The sequence below is a fragment of the Camellia sinensis genome, chromosome 5, assembly GCF_055761805.1.
Source record: "Camellia sinensis isolate YWXY chromosome 5, ASM5576180v1, whole genome shotgun sequence".
Lineage (NCBI taxonomy): Eukaryota > Viridiplantae > Streptophyta > Magnoliopsida > Ericales > Theaceae > Camellia > Camellia sinensis.
Genome location: NC_138965.1, coordinates 34,837,031 through 34,864,367, shown reverse-complemented (window position 1 = coordinate 34,864,367; position 27,337 = coordinate 34,837,031). Strand labels below are relative to the sequence as shown.

General features: G+C 31.9%; 1 protein-coding gene across 4 annotated transcripts; it reads right to left on the bottom strand.

Moving 5' to 3' along the window:
• Positions 1-11,188: 11,188 nt before the first annotated feature.
• Positions 11,189-21,012, bottom strand: LOC114276300 (leucine-rich repeat receptor protein kinase HPCA1). 4 transcript variants are annotated; one of them, XM_028218113.2, is made up of 19 exons: positions 20,307-21,012; positions 19,616-19,736; positions 19,468-19,539; positions 19,089-19,163; positions 18,930-19,001; positions 18,661-18,828; positions 18,459-18,533; positions 18,211-18,282; positions 18,001-18,072; positions 17,854-17,922; positions 17,686-17,760; positions 16,732-16,803; positions 16,473-16,607; positions 15,711-16,183; positions 14,828-14,974; positions 14,598-14,734; positions 13,774-13,993; positions 12,567-12,799; positions 11,189-11,836 (listed from the first exon to the last, which is right to left on the bottom strand). In XM_028218113.2, exons 1-19 carry the CDS (start codon positions 20,386-20,388, stop codon positions 11,378-11,380), a joined length of 2,829 nt encoding a protein of 942 aa, XP_028073914.2. In that variant the 5' UTR covers positions 20,389-21,012; the 3' UTR covers positions 11,189-11,377. The 4 variants fall into 4 exon arrangements, with proteins under 4 accessions (XP_028073914.2, XP_082724667.1, XP_082724666.1 ...); XM_082868541.1 differs by having other exon boundaries at positions 20,657-20,749; XM_082868540.1 differs by having other exon boundaries at positions 19,514-19,539; positions 20,657-20,676.
• Positions 21,013-27,337: the final 6,325 nt, after the last annotated feature.

The window sequence follows — 27,337 nt, the reverse complement described above, 5'->3', positions numbered from 1 at the left end:
AGAAAAAGTGACCGAATCTTTACGATTCACGATTCGATTTGATTCACGATTCGACACGAGACCATTTTAATTCACAATTCGAATTTCGATTTGATAACTATGCTTAATATTAGTTGGATTTTTGTTTGTTAGGCAAATAGTTGTTTTTGTATTATTGATGAATTTTTGTGTTACTTTTTTGGGTGGTTAATATGTATATGTATCTGTTTGCCATTAATTAGTCACTTTATTTGTGAAGCGTGCTTTTTCTATGCAGCAGTGCTCCATACCTCGAGTGGGGTGACCCCAGCACCCCCCACATACACGTGGGGCTGTGAGAGGGAGATTAAAAAAAAAAATAAAAAAAATTCCGTCAATCAAAAATCAGTGGATGATGGGATCACTCCCACATGCGGTCTAAGTCATTTTTTTTTCTATTAGGTGCAAGAATAAAGATTGGGACTTCATTTTTTTCACCCTCTTTTGACTTTTTTTTTTTTTTTTTTTTTTTTAATCACCATCCGCCACGTGTGTGTAGAGTAGTAGGAGTTGAAATTTGAAGGGATCCAAATCACTGCTGCAAGTGCAAAATCAAATTTCAAATTATAGTGGTATTCTTTTGGCTTCCATTTCTGTCAAGTGTTATTCTTTTTTATTATAGTAGTGTTTATGTTTATTTTTATCATTTTCAAGGCTTGCTTGCTCACTTTGATCTTCTCTCTCTTCACTCAAATTTTTGCATGAAATTTTTGATTTGAATATATATATATATATGGATAAATTATAAATGCACCCTATGATGTTTGCTTAAAATACGAATTACCTCAATGGTTTGGAAAATTACAAATACCTTTCTGTCAAATTTTTTTATTTAACAAAATTAATTGAAAAAGTAAAATTTCTAACTGTTCACCTATACAATAATAAAATTATTTGAATTATTAATTGAAATAAAATTTTAACATTATTAAAAACTGTTAATTAACTTGATGATTTATTAATAAAAGGACCTGTTTGTTATGAAATTAGAAACCTTAGGAGACATAATGTAATTTCTAAAACTATAAGGGATAATTTGTAATTTAAGTAAATTTCAGAGGGTGTGTTTGTAATTTAACCTATATATATATATATATATATGATGAAGTTAATATTTCAGAGGGTGAGTTCTGGTTTTGATTCGCCCTAGCTCTATTATACTGCTTAGCCATTACTCAATTTACATATAATAGCATAATTGGAAAGTAGTTACTATGTTTCTTGAACAAAATTGGGAACGGAAAAAAAACTATCATACAATTATAATTCACAATTGATGTGTGTCTTTGGGACTCCCTAAATGCACTTGATATGAATTCAATAGAAGGGATTTAATACTTCGTGCTATCATTTTGGCTTTAAGTTCCATTTGTACATTCAAAGATGGCACAAATTTGTTCTGTTCAAATCCATTTCATTTTTATTTATTTTTTCAATTCATTTATCTATGATAAGCTTTTTCTTCGTTCTTTTTATTTTATTTTATTTTTATGGAATATATTTTTAAAAATGTTAGAGATTCTAAAAATTCTATCAAATGTCTCACATGGGTGTGGGATCTACATGAGACCCACATTGTGTGGGTCCTACACCCATGTGAGACATTTGGTAAAATTTTTGAAATCTCTAGCTTTACTCATACATTTTTCTATAACTAGTTTCGACTCTTGAATTATTGTGAGTTAATGCTCTGAAACACTATTGATTAGGGCATATAAAAAAAATATCATATATACACCAGATAAATTGATTAACATATATACACCAGATAAATTGATTAACATATATACACCAGATAGTGTTTAAGAGTGAGTCTGCCTCAGGTATATCTTGTATTCCTATTAATGAATGCTTGATTAGATGATGTTTTTGTTTCTGGCTGTCTTTCTTTGTGGTATATTCTTAATTTGTTGATAGATGAATGTGTATCCATTAGTTAAAGCTCCCTCTTCCCAGCAATCCTAATAATCTTCTTTCTTTTGTGCTGGTTTTTTCTTGTTTCTTCCTTAACTTTTATATGTTTTTCCCATTTATTTTTTCATCAGTTTAGAATAAAGGGATTTACGACAAATATCTTTTCTTTTTGTACCTTGTATGTAGCACTTCACTTGCCTTATATTCTTTGTTACACATTCTACATTTTAATCTATGACATTGGGAACTTCTACCTGTGATGAATGAATTGACATCATCTCCTAGTGTTGTAGGTTATATTGTCCATCTGAATATTACATATGAACTGCTTCCTTACAGTTAATTAATACTTTGATGGAATAATGAGAAATGGGTGAGAGAATTTCTTCTTCTATTCAATCAAATAATAGTTCTAATAATCGTAACCGTTATATTTTATTGCATTTATCTCTAAAAAAAGGATGACAAATATATTTTTGAAATAGACCATTCATTTTTTTAAAAACAAATGTGATAAAATGAAAAAGGTTACAATTATCGGTTTGACCTAAACTTTTTTATGGATGATATATGTCAAGGATCCTACATCAGAGAAACCCATTTATAATCTTTGTTTCAATCTAGGGAGATTCTAATATACACACCCTTCAAAGGGTGTACCATATGCGCCTCTAATTATGTCATTTTCTTCTTTAGTTATGACTAATTTTCTCCTTTAATTATGACTAATTTTTTTATTTAGTTATGACATTATTTTAGTTATGACTCATGAGATCTATAATTATGCTTCATGTTGTATTTAGTTATGACATTTTTTTTAGTTATGACTCAAAGTATGAAATTATGTTATTTTTTTTTTAGTTATAAGGTGCATGTAGTATACATCTTTTGAGGAGTGTGTACCATAATATTTCTCGTCAATCTATGATAGCAGGGTCAATTATTTATATTTAATGCATTCTAATAATTGTTGACAAAAACCCTTTTATTATTCTGGATGAGATTGATTAGTATCAAAGTTTGATGTAATTTGATGTAACATTATTTTTGGCAACTACATATCAATTTCCGTAAAATTTAATTCACTTGGCGAAACCTAAGGCCACGCTTGCATTTTGCCCCCGCTTCAAATTTTTTTTTTTTTGGTCTTGAAATGTCAAAGAGAAAAATTATTAGGTATTTTTCAAACAATGCTCTCATAATTTATTAACAGTTGGTTTTCTCTTAAATTAAAATATAAATTTTAAAGAATTTGTAAAGTCCATCACAAGTCTTATTTTGATAATTTGAATTATTCATTTTGTAAGCCCTCCATATATGCTATTCTTAAAAGAAATTAAGTCAATTTGATAATTATAACATTTTTATTTTATCACATTTGTTTCTAAAAAAATAAATAGTCTATTTACAAAAATACGCTTATCGTCTATTATTTTGAAGACAAATTTGATAAAATGAAATGTCTATGATTATCGGATCAAATTAATTTTTTTCATGGATAGTATATGTATGAAGAATCTTATAAAATGGATAGTTGGGATCATCGAAATAAAATTCGTACCTCATGGTCCAAACAGTTCTCTCAAGTTCAAATTTAAACTTGAGAGGAACTCAACCCATATTTGAAACATCAGCACAAAAGTGATGGACATTATCATTTAGACAAATAATTATCAAATTAGAGTACCACATATATGTATTCCAGATATTGAATAATTTATCTGTATAGCCAGTTTGCTAGGTTATGAGTTTATCATTTTCTTTTTCTTTCAATAATTGGCTTTCTAGGATATGAGTTTTGGAGTGGTCCTTGGAATGAGTTTTGGTTTTGATCAGCCCTGGATCTATTATACTGCTTAGCCATTACTCAATTTACATATAATAGCATAATTGGAAAGTAGTTACTATGTTTCTTGAACACAATTGGGAACGGAAAAAAAACTATCATACAATTATAATTCACAACTGCTGTTGTATCTTTGGGACTCCCTAAATGCACTTCATATGAATTCAATACAAGGGATTTAATACTTCATGCTATCATTTTGGCTTTAAGTTCCATTTGTACACTCAAAGATGGCACAAATTTGTTCTGTTGAAATCCATTTCATTTTTATTTTCTTTTCAATTCATTTATCTATGAAAAGCTTTTTCTTCGTTCTTTATTTTATTTTATTTTTATGGGATACATTTTTCTATAACAAGTTTTGACTCTTGAATTATTGCGAGTTAATGCTCTGAAACACTATTGAATAGGGCATACAAAAAAAAAAAAAAAAAAAAAAAAATCATATATACACCAAATAAATTGATTAACATATATACACCAGATAGTGTTTAAGAGTGAGTCTGCCTCAGGTATTTCTTATATTCCTATTAATGAACGCTTGATTAGATGATGTTTTTGTTTCTAGTTGCCTTTCTTTGTGGTATATTCTTAATTTTTTGATAGATGAATGTGTATCCATTAGTTAAAGCTCCCCAGCAATCCTAATAATCTCCTTTCTTTTGTGCTAGTTTTTCCTTGTTTCTTCCTTAACTTCTATATGTTTTTCCCCTTTATTTTTTCATCAGTTGAGAATAAAGGGATTTACAACAAATTTCTTTTCTTTTTGTACCTGGTATGTAGCACTTCACTTGCCTTGCATTCTTTGTTAGACATTCTACATTTTAATCTATGACATTGGGAACTTCTACCTGTGATGAATGAACTGACATCATCTCCCAGTGTTGCAGGTCATATTGCCCATCTGAATATCACATATGAACTGCTTTCTTACAGTTAATTAATACTTTGATGGAATAATGAGAAGTAGGTGAGAGAATTTCTTCTTCTATTCAATCAAATAATTGTTCTAATAATCGTAACTTTTATATTTTATTGCATTTATCTTCAAAAAAAATAGACAACAAATATATTTTTGAAATAGACTATTCATTTTTTTTTTTATAAACAAATGCGATAAAATGAAAAAGGTTACGATTATCGAATTGACCTAAATTTTTTCATGGATGATGTACATCGAGGATCCTACATGAGGGAAACCCATTTATAATCTTTGTTTCAATATAGGGAAATTCTAATATGCACACCCTTCAAAGGGTGTACCATATGCGTCTCTAATTATGTTATTTTCTTCTTTAATTATGACCAATTTTCTTCTTTAGTTATAACCAATTTTTTTTATTTAGTTATAACATTATTCTACTTATGACTCATGAGATCTGTAATTATGTTTCACATTGTGTTTGGTTATGACATTTTCTTAGTTATGACTTATAAAGTATGAAATTATATCATTTTATTTTTTTAATTATAAGGTGTATATAGTATATATTTTTTGAGGGGTGTATACCATTGTATTTCTCATCAATCTATGATAGCAGGGTTAATTATTTATATTTAATGCATTCTAATAATTGTTGACAAAATCCCTTTCACTATTCTGGATGAGATTGATTAGTATCAAAGTTTGATGTAATTTGATGTAACATTATTTTTGGCAACCACATATCAATTTCCGTAAAATTTAATTCGCTTGGCGAAACCTAAGGCCACGCCTGCATTTTGCCCAATGATAGTGCATCTCTATTTAATTTTCACCAACCCATCTAGTGAAGGGGTCACCCCCACATCAATTTTTTTTTTTGGGTCTTGAAATGTAAAATAGAAAAATTATTAGGTATTTTTCAAACAATGCTCTCATAATTTATTAGCGATTGGTTTTCTCTTAAATTTAAATATAAATTTTAAAAAATTTGTAAAGTCCATCACAGGTCCTATTTTAATAATTTGAATCGTTCATTTTGTAAGCCCTCCGTATATGTCATTCTTAAAAGAAATTAAGTCAATTCGATAATTATAACATTTTCATTTTATCACATTTGTTTTTAAAAAAATGAATAGTCTATTTACAAAAATACACTTATCGTCTATTATTTTGAAGACAAATTCGATAAAATGAAATGTCTACGATTATCGGATCAAACTAATTTTTTTCATGGATGATATATATGAAGAACATTACAAAATGAACAGTTGGAATTATCAAAATAGAATTCGTACCTCATGGTCCAAACAGTTCTCTCAAGTTCAAATTTAAAGTTGAGAGGAACTCAACCCATATTTGAAACATCAACACAAAAGTGATGGACCTTATGATTTAGACAAATAATTATCAAATTAGAGCACCACATAAATGTATTCCAGATATTTTGAATAATTTATCTGTATGGTTAGTTTGCTAGGTTGGGCCGGACCAATTTCCAAAACCTTGGCTTAAGCTTAGTCCATGATATAGGAGTTGTTTTCGTCAAACCTCAAGGGTCTATCATTTTGAACTTTTTTTTGAAAAATAGAGCCGAGTTAAGGTTTATAAATCTTCGCTTAAGTCCAAGTCTAAGCCCAATCCCTACCCTGAGGGCTTGGGCTAGGGCCAGTTTATGACTCTCATTTACATAGTTGTTTAGTCTTAGGCAAATTACCTGCATATCCTATTTGAAAGACCTTGTATTTATTAAGTCTCACAACCTTTTGTGTAGACCTAGAAGTTCTTAGGTGCACCTTCCTTCTTCTCTTTCTCTCTTTCTAATATACACTCACTAGTGACCAGTGACCACTATCGATTGGGGTTCACCGACAACCAACGATCGTAGACTCTTTGTTTCGCTCTCACCGACGGCGAAGGAGATGAGTTTCTGGCGATATTTTTGACATAGATCTACTCAGATCTAGCCAGATAACAAAACAACTCATTGGAATGTTTAGATTTAGAGTAGATCTACATCAAATCTGGCCAGATGTAAACCAAAAATGATTGCCGGAGTATAATCCTCTCTATATATGTCTGTCTCTCTCCTTCAATCTCTTAGTTTTTATTCTTTTTTTTTTTGCTACACACTTTTCTTTTCACGTTTTAATGGGAAAATATTCAAATTCTGAAAAAATATTTTTCGAGTTTTAGTTACAGGTGATGAAAAATGCTAAATTTAGCAGTTTTGAAAGTACATTTCTATTTTTCTCTATGACTCTAGCTTTCTTTTTTTTTTTCTTCTTCATTAAAACAACAAAAAGAATTTAACAAATATTGACAAATTGAAAAGTTATAATCTCTTAGAAATTAATGATCTAAGATCTCCACCATTGCCGCAACGTGAAATTGTGTTTTGATAAATTGCAAACTAGCAAGCTAATAATTTTTACAGTTTTGAAACTACAAATTTATGCAGTTTGATTATCAATAAGTTCAAACTCTAAATTTTTATAATTTTGTGAATTGAAAATTATGTGCTTTGTATGATAAAAAGCTTTTTTTTTTTTTTTTTTTTTTGTGGTGTTGGAGAGGATGTGGTTAGATTTTGCTATGTTTTTTTTTTTTTTGAGCGATATTCTGGACATTTCGGTAAGTCTCTGACGATATTCTTGATGTCTAGCAAAGTTCTAGACATTACTACCGGTGATGTTCAGAACACTTCGGCGAATTTACGACAATACTCTAGTGACTTTCCAATGTTGTTGAACATTTCGGCAAGTCTTCAATGATTGTTAGATGGAAGTCCGACGATGATCTAACAATGGTGGGATATGACAGCGTCTTTACATTAAAAAAAATATATAGGATTTTTTTGTAACAATTAAAAATATGTAGGACTATAATTGATGCAAATGTTTTGTTTTGGGATTAGATAGATTTTGAACTGTTTAAATAGTACCTTCGGGTCCATGCCCCCATTTAGCATATAGGTTGGGCTAAATTAGTCCATAAAAAAACAAAATAGGCTAATTTAGCCAATAAGATAAAATATCACATTTAAATCATAATCATTTCACTTTTTCTTTCACAACCATCAAATCAATTACAAAAAAAGTTAAAAATTTATTTCAAGCAGAACTTTTTTAATCAAACTAAAAATTAAAAAAATTAGACTAAAAAAATTTATCACAAACGAAATCAATTTTTACCACACGATGTTCTGAATTGGTTAGCTTCTACTAGAGCTGGCAAGTCCACCCTGCTCAATCAATCCAACATTTAAATTTTTTTGTATGTATATTAAAAATTTAAACTCATAAACATGTTCTCTCATTGCAATGAATAACAACTAAACTACTATGGCAAATTTAGTAATTTTTTTATCTAGGTAAATTATTTATTTTAAGTTTTACTATTAATTGTTTAGGTAAGATTCGGGCCTGGGTAAAGAGTTGAATCTGATATCTCTGATTGAATGAGATTTCTTTACATTTTAGAGAAGTTGGATAAAAAAAGAAAAAAGAAACGGGAAAATATAGAGATTTTTTTCCATATTTGTATTCTAATTTATTTTGGAAAAAAAAGTAAATAACTTACAAACTTCATTTCATTAAGCCAAATGACCAATTAATTTGCAAGAAAGAGATTTAACAAGGGATTCTCTCTAGACTCATTTTTACAATTCATTAAGCTTCTTGCTAGCAATTCATGAGTATTTGTTAATTCATGAATGGTTAATTCACTCAATAAAAATAGTTAGTTATTTTATATAAAGCCTTTACCCTTTTTCTTTGTAAGTTATCTTTAAATATTAGATTTGTCGAGAAAAATAAACTTACTTATACATAATTTTTAGGGAAATTTAAACAGAAATCTTATCCTAGAAAAGTATATACCGGAAAGTTTCATGAATTTTTTTGTAGACTATTAAGTCCCATTAAATTTTAAAATGTACACGATGAGGTCATTTTACCATATTTCCTGAAAATTCCAAATGTGGGTATGCTTCATTTGTACGCTATTGTCTTATTAAATTTTTGTCAAATGTGTCATTCTTAAAATGTTACAATGTGACATTATTCTAATGTGCACACTATTATCTTATTACATTTTTGCCAAATGTATCATTCTTAAAATATTATAATGTGACATATTCTAATGTGTACACTATTGTCTTATTGAACTTTTGCCAAATGTGTCATTTTTCTTAAAATGTGACAATGGAACATTTGTGCACTATTGTCTTATTAAACTTTGCCAATGTGTCATTCTTAAAATGTGACAATGGAATATCATTATAATGTGTGCACTATTGCCTTATTACGTTTTCAAATGTGGGTATGCTTCATTTGGAAGATTTTAATGTGAGATAAAGCTTATGAGTTCATAAGAATATTTATGGGGCTACATGGTCCATAAATCATAGATATAGGATTTGTTAGTAAATATTCCTAATTTTTATAGATAACAAAAAATAGTTTTGTTTTTTTGGAAAAATATATAGTCATTTTCTTTTCATTTATTTCTTCTTCTTTTTTCCCTAACCCAACCAAAAAAATAAAAATAAGGACTTCTACTTAATTTTCCCCTATATTTTTCATTTTTTTCCTTTTTCCTTCACAAAATCCAAACACAATCTTAAAAAACTATTGCAAATTAAATATGTCCTACTAGTGTTGTGAATATCATAATGTATATACAAGCTTATAAGTGCATATTATGCAAGAAAGAAAGCAATACAAAAAAAAAGGAATCATTCTATTTTGCTCAATTTTCGGATTAAAACTTAACGATCTATACTGGTACTAGCCAATTCTGAATTGTACTAGCATATACCAGGAGAATTAGTATTTAGTGAATTGTAGTATTCAAAAATGAAAATAGCTAAAATTTAAAAATAATTAAAGTGAACTAAATTTTTAAAAAACAAACTGTATAAAAGTTGCCGAGTACTAAAAATTTATACATATTTTGTAAAAATTACATTGGGGGTGTTTGGCAAGAAAAAAATAGCCTAGTTTAGGCTAAAATTCATAAAAAGATAAAATAGACTAAAATAGCTAATAAGATAAAATATCACATCAAACCCATAATCATTTCACTTTTTCTCTCACAAATATCACATCCAACTACAAAAAAATCCAATCATCTTCCCAAACACAAAAATTTTAGCCTACTAAAATATCCAAAAACTAAAATAACTTACTAAAATAACAACTTCCCAAACAAAACCAATATGTTACAAACCATATCACTTGTGTGTGCGTTGTTGTACCATCAAGTGTTACAAACTATTAAATAGTAAAAATGACATTATCTAGAAGTAAGAGTGGCATATTTTGTAATAATTAATAAAATCATGTAACAAGTAATTGATCCATTTAGGCATGTTGATATTTTTTTTTAAAGATATTTATAAATTGAAAACACTTGATAAATGTATAATCTTTATAACAATAATTTTCAAAACGATACATCAAAATGCAGTGGTACCAATTTGTTACATACTAATGACAAGAAACGATACACCACTCAATACAATATAGACAAAAATAATATGTTACCCGGTATAGTGTGGACATTGTTCAATATGTATATATTTGCATTCATTTTGATTGTTATAAATGTAGATGAGACCAGTCCCATTAAATAAAAAAATATATAAGTTGTTCATTTTAAATGTGTGTTGGTTTAATTGAATAGCCTCATTTGCTTTTGTATACTACCTAATTATTATTTTTTTTCCTCAAGAAAGCATGGATATATTTTGCAATGGGTCTAGTTTGGGATTCTGGGAAGTTTTAAACTTCATGAAGATAGGTAGAAAAACTTTTTGAGCAATAAAACTTACCCAAGAAATGCTAATATATGGTCCAAATTTAATGTATACAATTAGGTCATGTTTGTTTAGGCGGACTGGATTAGCATTCCCATGACTAATAGTCCTAGGACAACCAATCCGTTGGATTATGTATCCTATCTTAACTAATAGTCAAGTTTAAAATAATTAATCCGTACTTCAATTGTTTAACCAAATATCGAATTAATAATTTTATAGGACTATTAGTCCAATCCCAAGTTCATATCCACCCAAACAAACATGGCCTTAGTCTCAACCATCCTTTTTAGTGCTGAGTAATTTTCTTAACAACTTTTCTGAGTACTTAGCATTAACCAAACCTTTCAGTAGAAAATAATGGAACTTATCTATTCAAGGTTTATATGAGTGTTCAGACAGTCACTAGGGATCATGCTCGGTCACACTACCTTCAAGCTAAAGGAGGTTATAACTACTCAAAATGAATTGCAAATAAAATTTTTAATTTGAAACAACAACATCAATTTATTAGTCGAGCTTAATCAGTCAATTTACTTGATTCTCTGATATTTTCTTGTGGATTTACAAAATCAAAAAAAAAAAAAAAAAAAAAAAGAGAAGAGGAAAAAGAATCACACTTCTAAGAAGAAGAAAAAAAATTCATGTCACGGATTTGTAACATTCATAACCTAAAGAAAATTTGATTATATTACAGAAGGAACATGATACAAAGATCACAAAAGGATCTACACAAATATGTTCAACTAAAAGTAACTGTACTTAAACAAATTCTCCAACTCAGCCAGACTGTTTATGCGGGTCCACTGTCTTGTGAGTATTATAAAAAAAATAAAAAACAAAAAAAAAAATTCTCTTATTGGCGCTCTATGTCCAAAGGTAAAAAACCAGCACTATGATCGAAGAGATCTTCACTACCATAAGGATTGTGAATGCTCCCCTCATAACTTGATGAAGTTGTTGTTGATTTAGTGTTTTGGTTCAAACTAGCTAATTTTATGATGTTCTCGATCTCTCTCACCACCTCGCCCATTGTAGGCCTCTCGGTTCCTGAATCTCTGACACAGCTCATTGCCAATTCCACATACTTGTCCAAGCCGGTTAGTGTTGTGTCCAAAGCCGGGTCAAGTATCTCATGAAGCTTATATGGATCTTTTGACTTGTCCATTGCCTCCTTCACCTCCCTCACAATGTGTTTTCCCCGCTCTATTGGCGCTCTTGCAGTTACTAGCTCCAATAGTACTACTCCAAAGCTATAAACGTCACTCTTGTCGGTCAACTGCTGGGTCATGTAATATTCAGGATCCATGTATCCCTATATAAAAGAAAAAAAAAATCAAATTTTTGGAAGCATAAATCAAAGGAAATATTGTAGCTTAAACAATGAACTGAAGCTTTCATAGGACATGAGTTAGATAACTTCAAGATACAAGAGACATGTATAAAAATCATGAAAATGTTTTGTTTTATCAAGACAAGTAACTGCACCAACATTTGAGTTCAGTAGTGTCGACATTGCTCTGTGTCAAAGAAGATTGTGTATGTGCGCACATGTGTTCATTTGTGCATGGGCCAGAACCAAAAGATTGTGTGTATTTGTGCACGTGTTTGTACGGGCCAGAACCAGAAACCAGAATCAGAATATCCTCTAGAATAGAGAAAACATAAACCTCTTTCAATAATTGGCTTTCTAGGCATGGCAAATAAAATCAAATACGCCAACTTTTCATAGGCGATGAAATTAAAAAAAGGCAACAACCCGATTCCCCAAAAGTCACATATGCTCGCAAGACTTTTGTTTTTCCTCAAAACATTACTTGGGGCTCCATTATGCCTATGTAATTAGCTATTGATATAATGGATGGAAAAAATTGAGAATACAAATCTTAACCAACTTCTCATATAACCTTGCATATTCTCATAATAGGGAATTTTTCTCTATGACCGCGATAATCTTTACAAACTATAGCGGTCCCTCATTACTAGTGCAACATGATGAAAGAACATTGTTACAAGAGCAAAGATGTTGAAGATTTAATACTGACCAATGTCCCTTTGACTTGAGTGGTGACATATCCTTTCTCACTATCGCTGAGTTTGGATAAACCAAAATCAGCAACTTTTGCAGTTAAACGGTCATCAAGCAAGATGTTAGTTGATTTAATGTCCCTGTGTATGATAGGAGGGTTAGCAAGCTCATGCATATATGCTAGACCTCTGGCTGAGTCAAGCGCCATGCTAAGTCTCCTCGTCCAATCCAATTGGAATCTTGACTTCCCTGCAAAGATTTTCCATTGCATTATCATAAGAGATCACACTTACACATCCATGTTTTCTCAATTAAGAAACTGAAATATGTTCCAAACAACAGCTCATCTTGTAGGGAAAAAAAAACAAATAATATATCCATTAGTTTTCACTTCGAAACAACGGCGCGACAGAGGATAAGGTTTGAACAACAAGGCCGTTGGCCCTAGTCATTATCTATTTTGGAATGCTACTACTGCTAGAATACCATAATTATTCCATTCTCTGGAGGGTGATAATTACATTTAGGGTTAATTACATTTTTAGTCTCCGAAGTATGTTATTTATGTCATTTTAGTTTCTTAATGTTTGAATTGTGTCAATTTAGTCCCCCAATGTATAAAAAGTGTTTCAATTTGTCCCCCCAACCTAACTTTGTCAATAGGCGCCATTAAAGTCAGGGATAAATAAGTAAACTAAAAAATTACACTCTTAGTTTCTAAAATATATGATTTATATCATTATTGTGAAAACTCACTTAAAAAAAATTATTTTTAGTCCCTATAATATGTGATGTGTGTCTCCTAACAACGTCTACCGATGGAGTTGCATATGGGGACCAAATTGGAACACATTTGATAAATTGGGGACTAAATTGATCCAATTTAAACAATTAGAATTTAGAAATCAAAATGACACAAAACTCATACTTTAAGGACTAAAAATGTAATTAATCCTTACATTTATGTAAAAAAATTTTGTGTCTGAGTTTACATGAGGTAAGAGAAGCAATACAATCTTATTCCAAGCTAATTTTCCAAAGCCTTACCCACATTGCTAAATCAAGTAAATCTGTATTTTACATTATTTTTCTGTTGTCTTCATTTCTTCCCTAGATGCTAGCCATTCAATTTATTACTTATAAGGTATGCTATAAGGACCAAGGGCGGCAATAAATAGAGTATTTGGATTAGATACAGAAAGCCAAGAAATGAATGGAAGTACCTGAAAGATTTTCCTTTAGAGTACCGTTTGGAACGTACTCGTAGACTAGCATTTGTTCACCTTGCTCGTAACAGAAACCAACAAGGTTGACAACATTCTTATGATGAATCCGCGATAGAAGCTCAATCTCAGTTTTAAATTCAAGAGCACCCTGCAATGATCCTTGTTGAGCTCTTTTGATGGCAACTATTTGTCCCGAGGCAAGAGTTCCTTTATAAACCTGTTGACATGAAAGAAATCCAGAACCAGTATAAAAAATTAGAACATTGAGAATCCAATATTGATGAATTCTTACATAAACATTATTCTTTTTTCAAAAAAAAAAGAAAAAAAAGAAGTAATAATAAAGCACATGCTTCCATATTGAAAATTTCAAAATAACTAGGTGAATGGAAAAAAGTTTGGAGATCTTTTGAGATATTTCAAATACATGTCAGCTTCATCACTATTTTTGGAAACAAACTTCAAACTCTTAAGAGCTTCCTTGTCCCTCTACTTTATTTTCTGACAAAATTTATTCATTCATTAAAAAACAAAAAAGATCGAAAGAGAAATAAAAACCAAACGAAAGGGGAAAAAATATAAGTTACATATAGCTCAAAGTTTTTTTTTTTGTCAGTGCCAATAAACATAACATCAACAAAATTCAACAGTTTGAATCTTTAGTTATGATGGTATGTATATCTTTAAAGGTTAGCTCAAGATAGGTCTAGTGCAATTTTCTAAAGAACATTAGTAGTAAAATACAATCTGCAAAGTCAAAAAAAGAGAAAAAAAATATAAACAATCCAATTGTAAACAATAAGATTCCATGAAGATGATACCTTTCCGTAGCCCCCAGATCCAATGACGTTGTCTTCTAAAAAGTAGTCAGTGCATTTCTTAAGTTCTTCAAACGGAAATGATCTTGCCCCTTTTAATACAGGAATGCCATCAATGTTGTTATTGGTGACCCAAGATGCTGCATTTTTATGCCATTGGAGAGATAAATAAGAACTTGATATCATTTGGTCAAAAAATGCTTTGCTTTTAGTTTAATTGCTGATCTTCTTACCAAAAGGATTCTGTTCAGCTGCTCTTTTAGCTCTTTTCTTTTGATGGAAAGCATAGAATCCAACTCCAAGGAATAGTAATACGAGCACAAAACTACCAATTACAGCTCCAACAAGAATGCCCGTCTTTGATGACTTGCTTGTTGTTCCTGTCAAAACATCTATATAAGAAAACATATAGATTGATTGCTTGACATGGACGAGCACAAACACCAACATGTTCTGATTCACATTACACACGTCTATATAAAGTTATGAACATGGAGAGGGAAAGAGATGCATCTTAAGAAGCACAAACACTTCTGTGAAGGAAGTGTTTCCAACACTTCTTCAATGTGTCTTAATTAAGAAAAAATCAAATTCATAATATGGGACACTTAATCGACACTTTGCGGATGCTTCAACTTGAACCCTTTGAACATGTCATATGTGATGAATCTGTTCATAGTAACAATGTTCTGCGCTCTTTGTAACACAACTTATACACTCTAAATATGTATCTGAAACACTTTTAAAAACGAATTCATCATGTTTATTATTACAATGTTCTATAATTGTTTTGCATTCTTTAGAATGTGATTGTTTCGTGAATGATATTTTAAATTTTAAGTTACAAAATATATAGTTTTTAACATAATCAGTGTTATGTTACATGTTTTTCATTATCTTTACATAATTTTTTATATATATGACTTATAATAAATTTGTAAAAAAAAATAAAATTATAACGTGTCCCAAACTTGTCGTCTCTTACATTTTTTGAAAATCAACATGTCAATATGACTGTGTCCTGTTGTTTTGTGTTTGTGCTACTTAGAATGCATCATTAAAATAAACCAACAATACAAAAAGTTTCTCCTAGTTTAATATCAAATCCATAATTACCTGCAAAGGAATAACTTTCATCAATAAAGAAGAAGGGTCCGAAATTATTGAGCTGGAAAGGTTGGCGGTTGAGCAGGGTTCCAATCGAAGACACCGCTGTTCGGTTAAACTGATCTTGACCAGAAGGAAAGATTTGCACTCTGAATTGAAGGTAGGAATATATGTCGATGGATGGATCACTCACGGTAATTGAATCCACAGGAAGTTGATTGGATAGAAAAGCAGACATCAGAGACCCCGAGAGAGATGAGTAGTAACTCAAGTTTTTCAAATTTGAGAATGAGAAAGATATGAAGTGTAGAGTCCCCGTGTATGGATATGCACATTTACAGTTCAAGCTTAGTACTTTGTTTGAACCGCAAGTCACGGATGTACAATTATTCAATGGTGTGAAGTTTGAGGAATTGGTTTTTTGAGCTGTGCAGTAACTTCCTGTAGCTCCTGCTCCCTGACAGATTGGATTGTCCGCAAGTCTGTATAAAGCAATAGATATGATAATAATAAGCTAATAACATTAGACATAGTCTTTTGTTTTTTTTTGTTTTGTTTTGCTTTTTTTTGGGTTGGGGGGGGGGGGGGGGGGGGGTGTTAAGTAAGCACTTCATCACCCAAAAAGAAAAGATATAATACAATGGAGCTCAATAAAAACCCCTAAAAGGGAAACAACGCTTAGAAGCAAAGACCACAAACAAGATGCATGAACTCAAAATGAAGAAAAAGTAACTTCTGAAATGTAACTGATCATACAGAAAAAGGTCTTACAATAAATCCATACTGGATCCTGTTGCGGCCGTATACCCAGAAATGGAATTGTTTTGCAAATCGATGAGTGTCAGTTGGCTGCTATAATTGGCAGCAATAGTCAAGGTCCCGTTAAGCTCGTTGTTACTCAGTACCCTGTCAACATATGTTAAAACAAATCACTCCATACCCCTCATTTCTGTGTCAAGAAGATATATATTTAGACCCGTGTTGAACTTTAACTACATTTGGTTCTACTTGAGATACAAGTGATACTCACACGGTCTGCAACTGAGGGAGGCTGAAGAGATTGACCGGTATTATTCCTTGAAGTTGTGTGTGTTCCATCATTCTGTTAGAATCAGTGCAAGGTTAAATAATTACAATGAATACTACAAAATTCAATGAGCTAAGTATGGACAAGGTGATTCCGTAGTATGAGATATGTGTTTGACACCTATACCCAAATTAGATGCTTGGATCATCTAAATGTTATGATGTTTGAAGAAGAAGAAACTTGCATTTGATATTAAAGAGAACCTTCTAGGCTCTGACATGGATGGGAGATAGTTCTTTTTTTTACTCTCAATCCCATATAATTTCAATTATAATGGTAATCGGTTACAACAACTTATGTATCATACAATACACAATATATTTAAATATGCTAGACGTGTCTATGATCCATACCCAACTATTAGATACATATCCAATATTTAGGTTTAAGATGATTTGATGCTTGGACACACCTGCACCCCATACTCATACATACCCGAGTACATTTAACATAGGTTTCAACAGGTAATTGCCCTTATATTTAGACTGAGATGAACAAAAAAATAACTTAATGAAAAGGATGTCGGTCTAGCCATAATCCAAAAATGAACTCGAACAAATTGACAAGCGACATGGATAAAGCTAGAAATCAATTCATTCTCTAGAAATTACCGGCAGCATCAATTTTTAACAGAAAATGAAAAGCTGCTTCAGATGATTTAGTCATACACAACGTAAACCAAAAACCATTAAGGAGTGGCACATGTTTCGTGTTCAAGGCACTACAAGGAACATGTTAAGGAGTGGCACACGTTTAGAAGAACATGTTTAAGGCCTCTAGAACAAACAAAATGGGGTCTGATATAAATTAGAAGACTTTCAAGTATGTGCATTGCATGTGCCTACACATGTTAATGTGTGTGTGTGGAGAGAGAGAGAGAGAGAGAGAGAGGGGTACAATGTTGTCAAAGCCTCTAGGCTTGTAAGCCATGGAGGAACAGTCGATGAATTGAAACTATTGTTGCTCATGTCCCTGCATACCATCATCTTATGGTCAGAAAATGCAAATAGATTTCACCTGCATTGCTAATAAAATTGAATATCGAAGGAAATTGCAACAACTTACAGAGAGTTGAGAAAGTTCATCCCTGTGAGATTGGGCAAAGGTCCATTCAAATTATTGTTCGCCAAGTACCTGAAAAGGCATAACCAAAGCACTTTCTTAATGACACAACTTGTATACGAAGTTGGAAACTTTTCTCTGTCTACTTACAGCTCGCTGACACTTGTAAGGTTGTTGAGGTTTGAAGGAACAGGCCCGTTTAATGAATTCCAATTGAAGCGTCTGTTTGCAAGGCAAAAGTTTCAATCCAAAACAAGAAAACTAAATTTGTTTACTATAGGAACATGAAAACCGATCACAGAATGGTTTCTGTAAGAAGCTTAGTAAGAAGTTTCTAGAGTATATGACATAGATACTCACATGACCTCCAAAGTCTGCACATATCCTAGTGTGTCAGGGATGCTTCCAGTGAGTTTGTTGTTATCAAAAATCCTGCTCAATATAAAAGTATAATTAATTATTAGAGACAAGATAATGTCCAAATTGGCATTAGTTTGAACATAGGATCGCCCAGTGTCACGACAACTGAATCAAATGCTTCACATAAAGTCAAAATATGCTAAAGTTTTGTCGTTAATAACATCAAAGATTACAATTTGGAAACTTACGCATGTATCAGATTCATGTTTGAGTGGAAAAGTTGAGATGGAATGCTGCCGAATAGCTGATTCATTCCCAGATGACTGCGAATAATGGGCAGAAATTTGCTTAAATTTAAATAACAATAATACTAAAACATGTTATCTTCAAAAGAATTTGAAAAAAATAAAATATAATTTAAGTTAGATATTTCAAAGAGGTGAGACATACAAGTGCCTTGCTTTAACTAGCATATCCAGACCAGTTCCAGTTGTGCTCCTACTAGAGACTGGAATTGTTCCATTAAGCTGGTTGTCGGTTAAATCTAGCCATGAAAGATTAGACAAATTACCAATGGAAGGCGGGATTGGTCCACTGAAGCTGTTCGCATTCAGAGCTCTGCAGACAATGCCAATAAAAGTTTGATATATTTACTGTACCATAATTAAGAAGACCAAAGACATGAGACTAGACATATACACCGGACTTGAAATTCTTACAAGAAGACCAGCTGCTGCAGAGATCCTATTGAGTCCGGAATTGGACCAGAGAAACTGCAACCAATGAGGATTCTGTATGCAACAAAGAGCAAGTGATTCAATGTAAGGAGTGTAACCGCACGAGTTGCTGATACTAAGAAATAGATAGAATTTTCTTACAAGGTTGTAAGCTGATTCAAATTCCCGATTGATGATGGAAGAGTTCCTGTCAGACCCTTGTTGTTAGATAGATCCCTGTATGCAAAAGTTAATAATGAGAAATTATCCTCTCTTTTTTCTATCAAGAATGGAAAATATAGAAACATAAAGCAGCTAATTAAGCAAGCAACTAAAAATGGTCTTATGGAAGTAATATTATTTAAGGTATCCAAAATGATAATTCAGCAATTATGTTTATGGTGAATCAAGCTATTGAAAATGCTAAGGATATCCAATTCCAAGCACTGTAGTCTACAAAGATGATGGTAACGGAAAGTGAATATGCCATTTATATTACATCTGAATGGATTAAAAGCAAAAGAAAAATTAGAAAACCTACAGATATTGCAATTCAGATAATGATAGGATGTCATTGGAAAGGGAACCTGTCAAATCCATGCCTGCTAATACCCTGAAATTGAAAGTTAACCGGTTAAAGATCAAAGATTGTCAAGTTTTTTTAAAACAGTAGAACACGATTGCATTACATGGAGGTCACTCGTGAATTGTTGCAAGAAATTCCATCCCAGCTGCTGCCACAAGGGTCTGACCCAACCCAGTTCGGTGGCGTGTTCTTCCATTTAGATTTGAGAGCGTTCAAAGCATCAACTGCATCAAAAGTCAATAACAATTCCATGTCTTAATCACCAAAAACCAAATTCTCAAACAGAAACTATCCAATTCGCTGCAAGTAAATGCTAAAACCAAAATGGAATTGAGAAGAAATAGAAGCAATTTATCCCATGCATAACGAAAATAATTCAAGGATTCACAAGAAGATAGTCAAATCAAATCAAGCTTGGTGTCCCAATCAATTGGGGTTGACTATAGGATTCACAACAAGATATTGTATTCAATTCTAACAAATTTTTAAACTATAGATAAAAAGCCAAACTAAATTTGATGATGGCTTCATGGGCTTTTAACAAACTCTAAATCAATAAAAAGTTATTTATAAGACAAATAGAGCATCGAAATAGAAATGAAAGACTACCAGCATACTGAGGACATAGAACCACAAAAAACACAGTAAATCATTGCCAAATGAAAACAGAATACAGAAAACGAAAACACAATCAAACAGGCCTTAAACCTTTTATTTTTTGTATGTGACATTCAATTTAACATTGGAATAGACAAAGAAACACAAATTTCTAATAACTCAAAAAGCAAGCTTACCATCAATAGAGTTGGTAGATGCTGCTACAACCAAAATTTGAATGAAAATCACAAAAAGGCAGACCTGAAATCTTGGACCCATTTTCTCAAGAAACAAAACAATCTCGTCAAATCAACTGATATTCTGATAAAAAGGGACCATGTGTTGTAGATTTCAATTTTGGGTGACTGGGTTCTTCTTCTTCAAAACAAGTTTTATACAATACCCACAAACCACCATTGACTAAAACAAAAGTGTGAAGGCTTAAGAATTCAACAAAAGAACACATGGTATCTATGTAAAGCTATATAAAACAAACAAGTAGATGAAACAGAGACTTGGTCATAACCATATTTAATGCTAAGCACACCTTATAATGAGTCCTCCCATTATATATACATACAAATAAATATATGAATGAAAAATGAATGAACTGTCTCAGATGAAACCTATGAGTTCCCTTGAGTTTAATATTTGAATTTGTCATTGTTAAAGCGTGTGAAGGTTTGCTGCAACATGACAATTCTTAAAATATTAGTGAATTTTCGCTTTTAACCATCAAAGTTATGTATTTATTTGTCTAATTTGATTCTTAGAAGTATCTCATTGTTTCCCTTCTTCCCCAATCTCAACCTCCATTATGTATTATATTTTTCTCACAATGATCCTTACAGGATTGATTTTTTTGTTGTTACATTTACTCCACCCAAAAAATAAAGAAACACTCTACTCAGAGAGTGGGGTGGTTTCCCAAAGTACTTCGTTTGGCAAGTTACGATTTTAGCCCAAAAAATAAAACTAAAAAAACTAAAAAAAAAGTTTGAAAAATTAATAAATATCAAAAAATCGAAGATTTCTTTCTGTTTACTCTATTTTTTGGTACATTTTTCCAGAAAAAATCAAAAAATATTGTAAACATAATAATTTTTTTCATATTATGTTTTAGTTAAAAAATTAAAACGTCACTAAAATAAACTTATTCCCAAATAAAATTCCCACTAATTGAAGCAATGTCTATGGAGAGAAAGTTGGGCCATTTCCATAAATAAGCTAAAATAGTAAAGGAATTCCCAAACTAAGCCTAGTTTTGAAAGAATTCTTAGAATAAGCTAACTCGCGGTTCACAATCGCGAGTTTAACAAATTTTTTCCCGTTTCGCGTGAAAGTTAGTAAATCTTAAATTCGTGGTTACGAAAAGCGATTTTGATTAAGAAATCGCGGTTACAAAACGCGATTTTATCCAAAAAAAAATTTTCTTTTAAACTCGTGATTCTAAACCACGATTTTATAAAAAAAAAAAATTCTTGAACTCGCTATTTCGATCCACGCTTTTTGACCAAAATCTTTTCTTCTGAACTCGTGGTTGTGAACCACGAGTTCGTTTATATCACAAACCACACCACACCACACACTCACAGCCACAGCCACACCACACACTCTCTCTCCCTCTATCTGACACATCACTCACATACACATCACACTTACATCACAATAAAAATAAATAAATTTTAAAAATTAAATAAATATAAATAAATAAATTTTTTCAATTAAATTTTTTTCCAATAATATATTTTCCCAATTAATTTTTTTTTCAATAATATATTTTCCCCATAATATATTTTTCCAATTAAATTTTTTTCCAATTAATTTTTTTTCCAATAATATATTTTTCCAATTAAATTTTTTTCCAATAATATATTTTCCCAATTAAATTTTTTTCCAATAATATATTTTCCCCATAATATATTTTTCCAATTAAATTTTTTTCCAATTAATTTTTTTTCCAATAATATATTTTCCAATTAAATTTTTTTCCAATAATATATTTTTTCAATTAAATTTTTTTCCAATTAAATTAAATTAGAAAAAAATTTAATTGGAAAAAAAATTAATTAAAAAAACAATTGAAAAAAATTTATTTGAAAAAAAAATAATATATTTTTCCAATAATATATTTATTTATTTATATTTATTTAATTCTTAAAATTTATTTATTTTTATTTTGATGTAAGTGTGATGTGTGTGTGAGTGATGTGTCAGAGAGGGAGAGAGAGTGTGTGGTGTGGCTGTGGCTGTGAGTGTGTGGTGTGGTGTGGTTTGTGATATGAACGAACTCGTGATTCACAACCACGAGTTCAGAAGAAAAGATTTTGGTCAAAAAGTGTGGATCGAAATAGCGAGTTCAAGAATTTTTTTTTTTTTATAAAATCGTGGTTTAGAACCACGAATTTAACAGAAAATTTTTTTTTGGATAAAATCGCGTTTTGTAACCGCGATTTCTTAATCAAAATCGCTTTTCGTAATCACGAATTTAAGATTTACCAACTTTCACGCGAAACGGGAAAAAAATTGTTGAACTCGCGATTGTGAACCGCGAGTTAGCTTATTTTGGGAATTCTTTCAAAACTAGGCTTAGTTTGGGAATTCCTATACTATTTTAGCTTATTTATGGAAATGGCCCGAGAAAGTTGATTGTCATGGGAAGGATGAACCCTGCTTTCACGATGTAACCATCTCGTCACACGTAGAGGAAAAAATACTATTTGAAAATAGATTATTTTCTGATTAAAATTAATATTTTAAGGATCAAGGTGGAAAAAATATGGGTAAATTACATTGACACCCCTTGAGGATTGGTCCATTTACTACCCACCCCTTGATGTTCTAAAAATTACAATCCCACCCCTGTGGTTAATATTCTCATTTCACAAACCCTATACTTATATAAAAGGTAATAATTCCTAGTAGAAAAACAAAAGAAATTACATTAAAAAAAAAAGTAAAGAAAATGGGGGGGAAAAAAAAGAGAAAGTAAAGCAAAGCAAAAAAAGAGAGAGTGCATGAGATCAATGTCTTCATTCCGTCTAAATAATTACAATGACAGGGGGGTTAGTGTAATTTCTCAAACATCAGGAAGTGATATATATTAAACCCAAATCTCAGTGGGTGTAAGTGTAATTTACCTAAAAAATATAATACTTCAAGGTCCAATATAAGAAAGTAACTTGTTTGGAAATTAGCTATTTTAGTTGACTTTCTAACTTCTTCCAAAAAGATGTGTAAAAAAGTAAAAGAGTAGTGCTACATCCCTCTAATGTTGTCCCCCCTAATTCCACCTCTAATGAGCTCACTCTCATGTAAAGCGTTCCTACACTCCTCTCCCTCTCATTTTTAGCGTTCATTTTTTGGATACATCGGAAAGGAAACAAGAGCAGAAGAAAGAAAAAGAAGAAGGAAAGAAGGGAGGCACTCAGGAACTAGATTCTCCGATATGCCATCCCCACCATATCAGCCACAATTTGGCTTCTAACAACAATAGGTGGTTCATCTACCACCACCAATGGTTCCAATTGGTCAGCTCTCATGTTGGCTAATAAATCTGCACACTTGTTACCCTCTTGCAGAATATGTTGAACAGAGCAATTACACCTGCAGATTAGGTGTCTAGAATCCTCCACTATGCTTCTGAAAGGGCAGTTTGAAGGTGGCCCTTTATTGAGTAATTCTTCAGCTAAGGTAGAGTCCGTCTCGTTGATAACTTCGTGCAAACCCTTCTCTAGCACCATTGTTAACCCCCTATAAATACCCCACATTTTAGCCTCCAAACTATAACAAGAGTCAAGCTTGCCAAAAAATCCACACAACCAAGAGCCATCTTCATCCCGAAATACTCCGCCAAAGCCTCCTTCAGCTCGATCTCCTCGAGCACAACCATCGGTGTTGAGCTTGATTTTACCTGCAGATGGCGGAATCCATTTAACCATAACATGAGTTAATCTATTACTAGTCAAAGAAATAGAGAAAGCATGTTTAATCTCATTAACATAATTAAATGTTAGAAAAATTGTTCTCTGCCAAGAATGAGCAATATCATGAAAAACTTTTCTATTCATTTCTTTCCAAATTTGCCAAATAGTAACAGCAAAAATGAGGCCCCAATCTGGACCCATGTCCATGCTATTACGTAAATTGGATTTGAGCCAAACATTAAGGGGACTCAACATGGCCCTAGAACTTTGATAGCTTCCCATTAATTCATTCCAAACAAATCTGGAATAAGTACAACCACGAAGCAAATGTTCAACGTCCTCCAAAAGATGATTGCATCTAGGACAATTTGCGTTGTCCGTAATTTCCCTTTTTAACCTCATAGAATTGGTAAGGAGTTTACCATGAAGAGTCAACCACAAAAAGCCTTTAAGCTTCTATGGAATTTTTAATTTCCAAACCCAATCCATATTAATAGAATTATCTATCGAACTAGAGGCCATTTGATAGGCTGTAGCAGCAGAAAAAATTGCCACTGGTGGAACCCTTCCAATGGGGAGTATCAGGGTAGGTAACAAAACGAGATAAATTAACATTAAGCACATAATCAAGGGCTTCACTTGAAATGCAAGCCTTGATCTTATTCACATCCCACTCCCCAACATCATTCATAAGTTTATCCACAGTATCCATATTGATTGAACTATGTTCGGGGTATTGTGAAGCGAGAGAAGCTTTTCCGCACCACCAAGCATGCCAAATGGAAATTTTAGCACCATCACCCACACCCCACTTGATACCTCTTCTCAAGATATCTCTGGTTCTGAGAATGCCCCTCAAAGTTAGTGAGGAGTTTCTCTTGGAAGTATAAGAAAGAAGGGAATCTTTTAAAAGATATTTACCTTTTAATCACTTTCACCCATAAACAATCCTCATTATTGAGAATTTTCCACCCCATTTTGGACATAAGAGCAAGATTTTGAGCTTTGGCCTTGCGAAGCCCAAGCCCACCCACTCTTTTATTATAACACACAGTATCCCAATTCACAAGATGAATTTTCTTACTAGATTCAGAATCACCCCACAAAAAGTTACGATTCATCTATCCATAACCTTACAGATGCTTATGGGAACATCCATAGTTTAGGAGGGGAGAGCGGAAGTAACTGATTGTATTAAAGTGGCTCTTCCCGTCATTGAGAGAAGATTAGTTTTCCAGCCAAACAATCTTCTTTGGATCTTATCAATAATAAATTGAAAGTAACTCTGGTTACACTTTTTATAAAGCAAAGGGATGCCAAGATAATGACCCAAATCTCGAGTTAGAGAGATACCACACAATCTACTCAAGGATTTGGCCTTGACATTAATAACATTAGGAGAAATGAAAAGTTTAGATTTTAAAAGATTAATCTTGAGACCTGAAAGAGAACTACACTCATTCAAAACATCCATGATGATTTGACAATTCTTTTCATCCGTTTTACCAAACAAAAGCAAGTCATCAGCAAAAAATAAGTGTGTGATAACAGGGCCTTGGGCCGAAGCCTTAACCCCTTTCCACCCCTTATCATTCACTTTGGCCATAATCATGCTCGAGAGTCTCTTCATACACAAAACAAAGAGATAAGGAGAGAGGGGGTCACCCTGCCTCAACCCTTTCTCCATATTAAATTCTTTCAACTTCTCACCATTCCAAAGCACAGAGGCTTTCACATTAGTAACACAGTTCATGATTAATTCAATCCAGTGATTATTTAAATTGAAATCAACAAGAGTTTGGTGAAGAAATTGCCAAGACACATTGTCATAGGCTTTTTCAAGGTCTATTTTTAAAATCATGTCACCTTTTTTACCCTTTTTTCCCCTAAGAGTATGAACAATTTCTTGTGCAATAATGATGTTATCACAAGTGGAGCGGCCAGGGATGAAACTGTTTTGAAAAGGCCCAATCACAGCAGACAAAATAGATCTGAGACGACTAACTAACACTTTAGTCAAAGTTTTATACAAAACATTACAGAGACTAATGGGACGAAAATGGGTCAATGATTCCGGATTTTCAATTTTTGGAATAAGAGTAATCAAAGTAACTTTAAAATTATCAGGGATATTTTTATTAGCAAAACAAGACTGAATAAAATTACACACAGAGGGGCCAACAATCTCCCAATTACACACAGAGGGGCTAAAGTTACATTTTTAGCGTCCATAATTTCACATTATTAGGTATGAAATTAGAGGAGCAAAATTAAGAAATGAATCATTATTCTTAGCTAAAAACTACACTCCCCAACAGAACAAAATGGCAAAATCTTGACAACATTTAGAATTGAGGCACAATGGGAACAATAAAATACTATAAGACCAAATTGAGAACACACATACACAGATAAAAATATATATATATATATATATATCGGGTAAATTACACTGGCATCCCTTGAGGTTTATGTTTATTATAGTTTTTCTTCTCACCTTTTGGAAATTACATCTCCCCCTAAGGTTTAAAGTTTCATTACAGATTTCCCCCTTCAGTAATTTAATTTTTTTAAATACCAATTTTGCCCTCATCGGATAAATTACATTGACACCCCTCACATTTTAGAAATTACAATTCCCTCCCTAAGGTTTAAAGTAGCATTACCAATTGCCCCCTTGGTTAGTATTAGTTGGAAAAAAAATTAATTGGAAAAAAAATTATTTGAAAAAAAAAAATTAATTGAATTTTTTTTTTGTTAGTAAAGTTTTTAAATTTCTGTTTAAAAACCAACGTAAGCTCATTTTTTGAATTTACGTTTTTTTCTCAAATTTACAAACTGAGACAACCATTTATTGTCACGACCCGCTCCCCGTACCCAAGGGTTAAGCATCGTGATGGCCAGTAACCGAGGTTACCTCCGGCCAAATCTTTAAACAAATCAACAACGCAAGCGGAAGACATATTTAAATAAGGGTACTAAAATAATCATTGGAGCGTCTATTTTTATTACAAAATGTATTGATCAAAAAGGCCGATATTTACATAAAAAAATACATCAATAAAAGGTGTTTTGTGCCTACCCCACACGCTGGTTCCGACATGTCACCTGAAAGTGGTAAAAAAACTATAAGTTCATGGCAGAGTGAGAAATATTATACTAAGAGTATAAGGCATAAAATTCACCATGGATAATTAGTTGGGCCAAAAAGAGCTTGATACATAACATACATAGTACGGAAATCATTTGATATATACATGTTATACGGAAATCACTATACAGCCATAACCACAGTACATCAC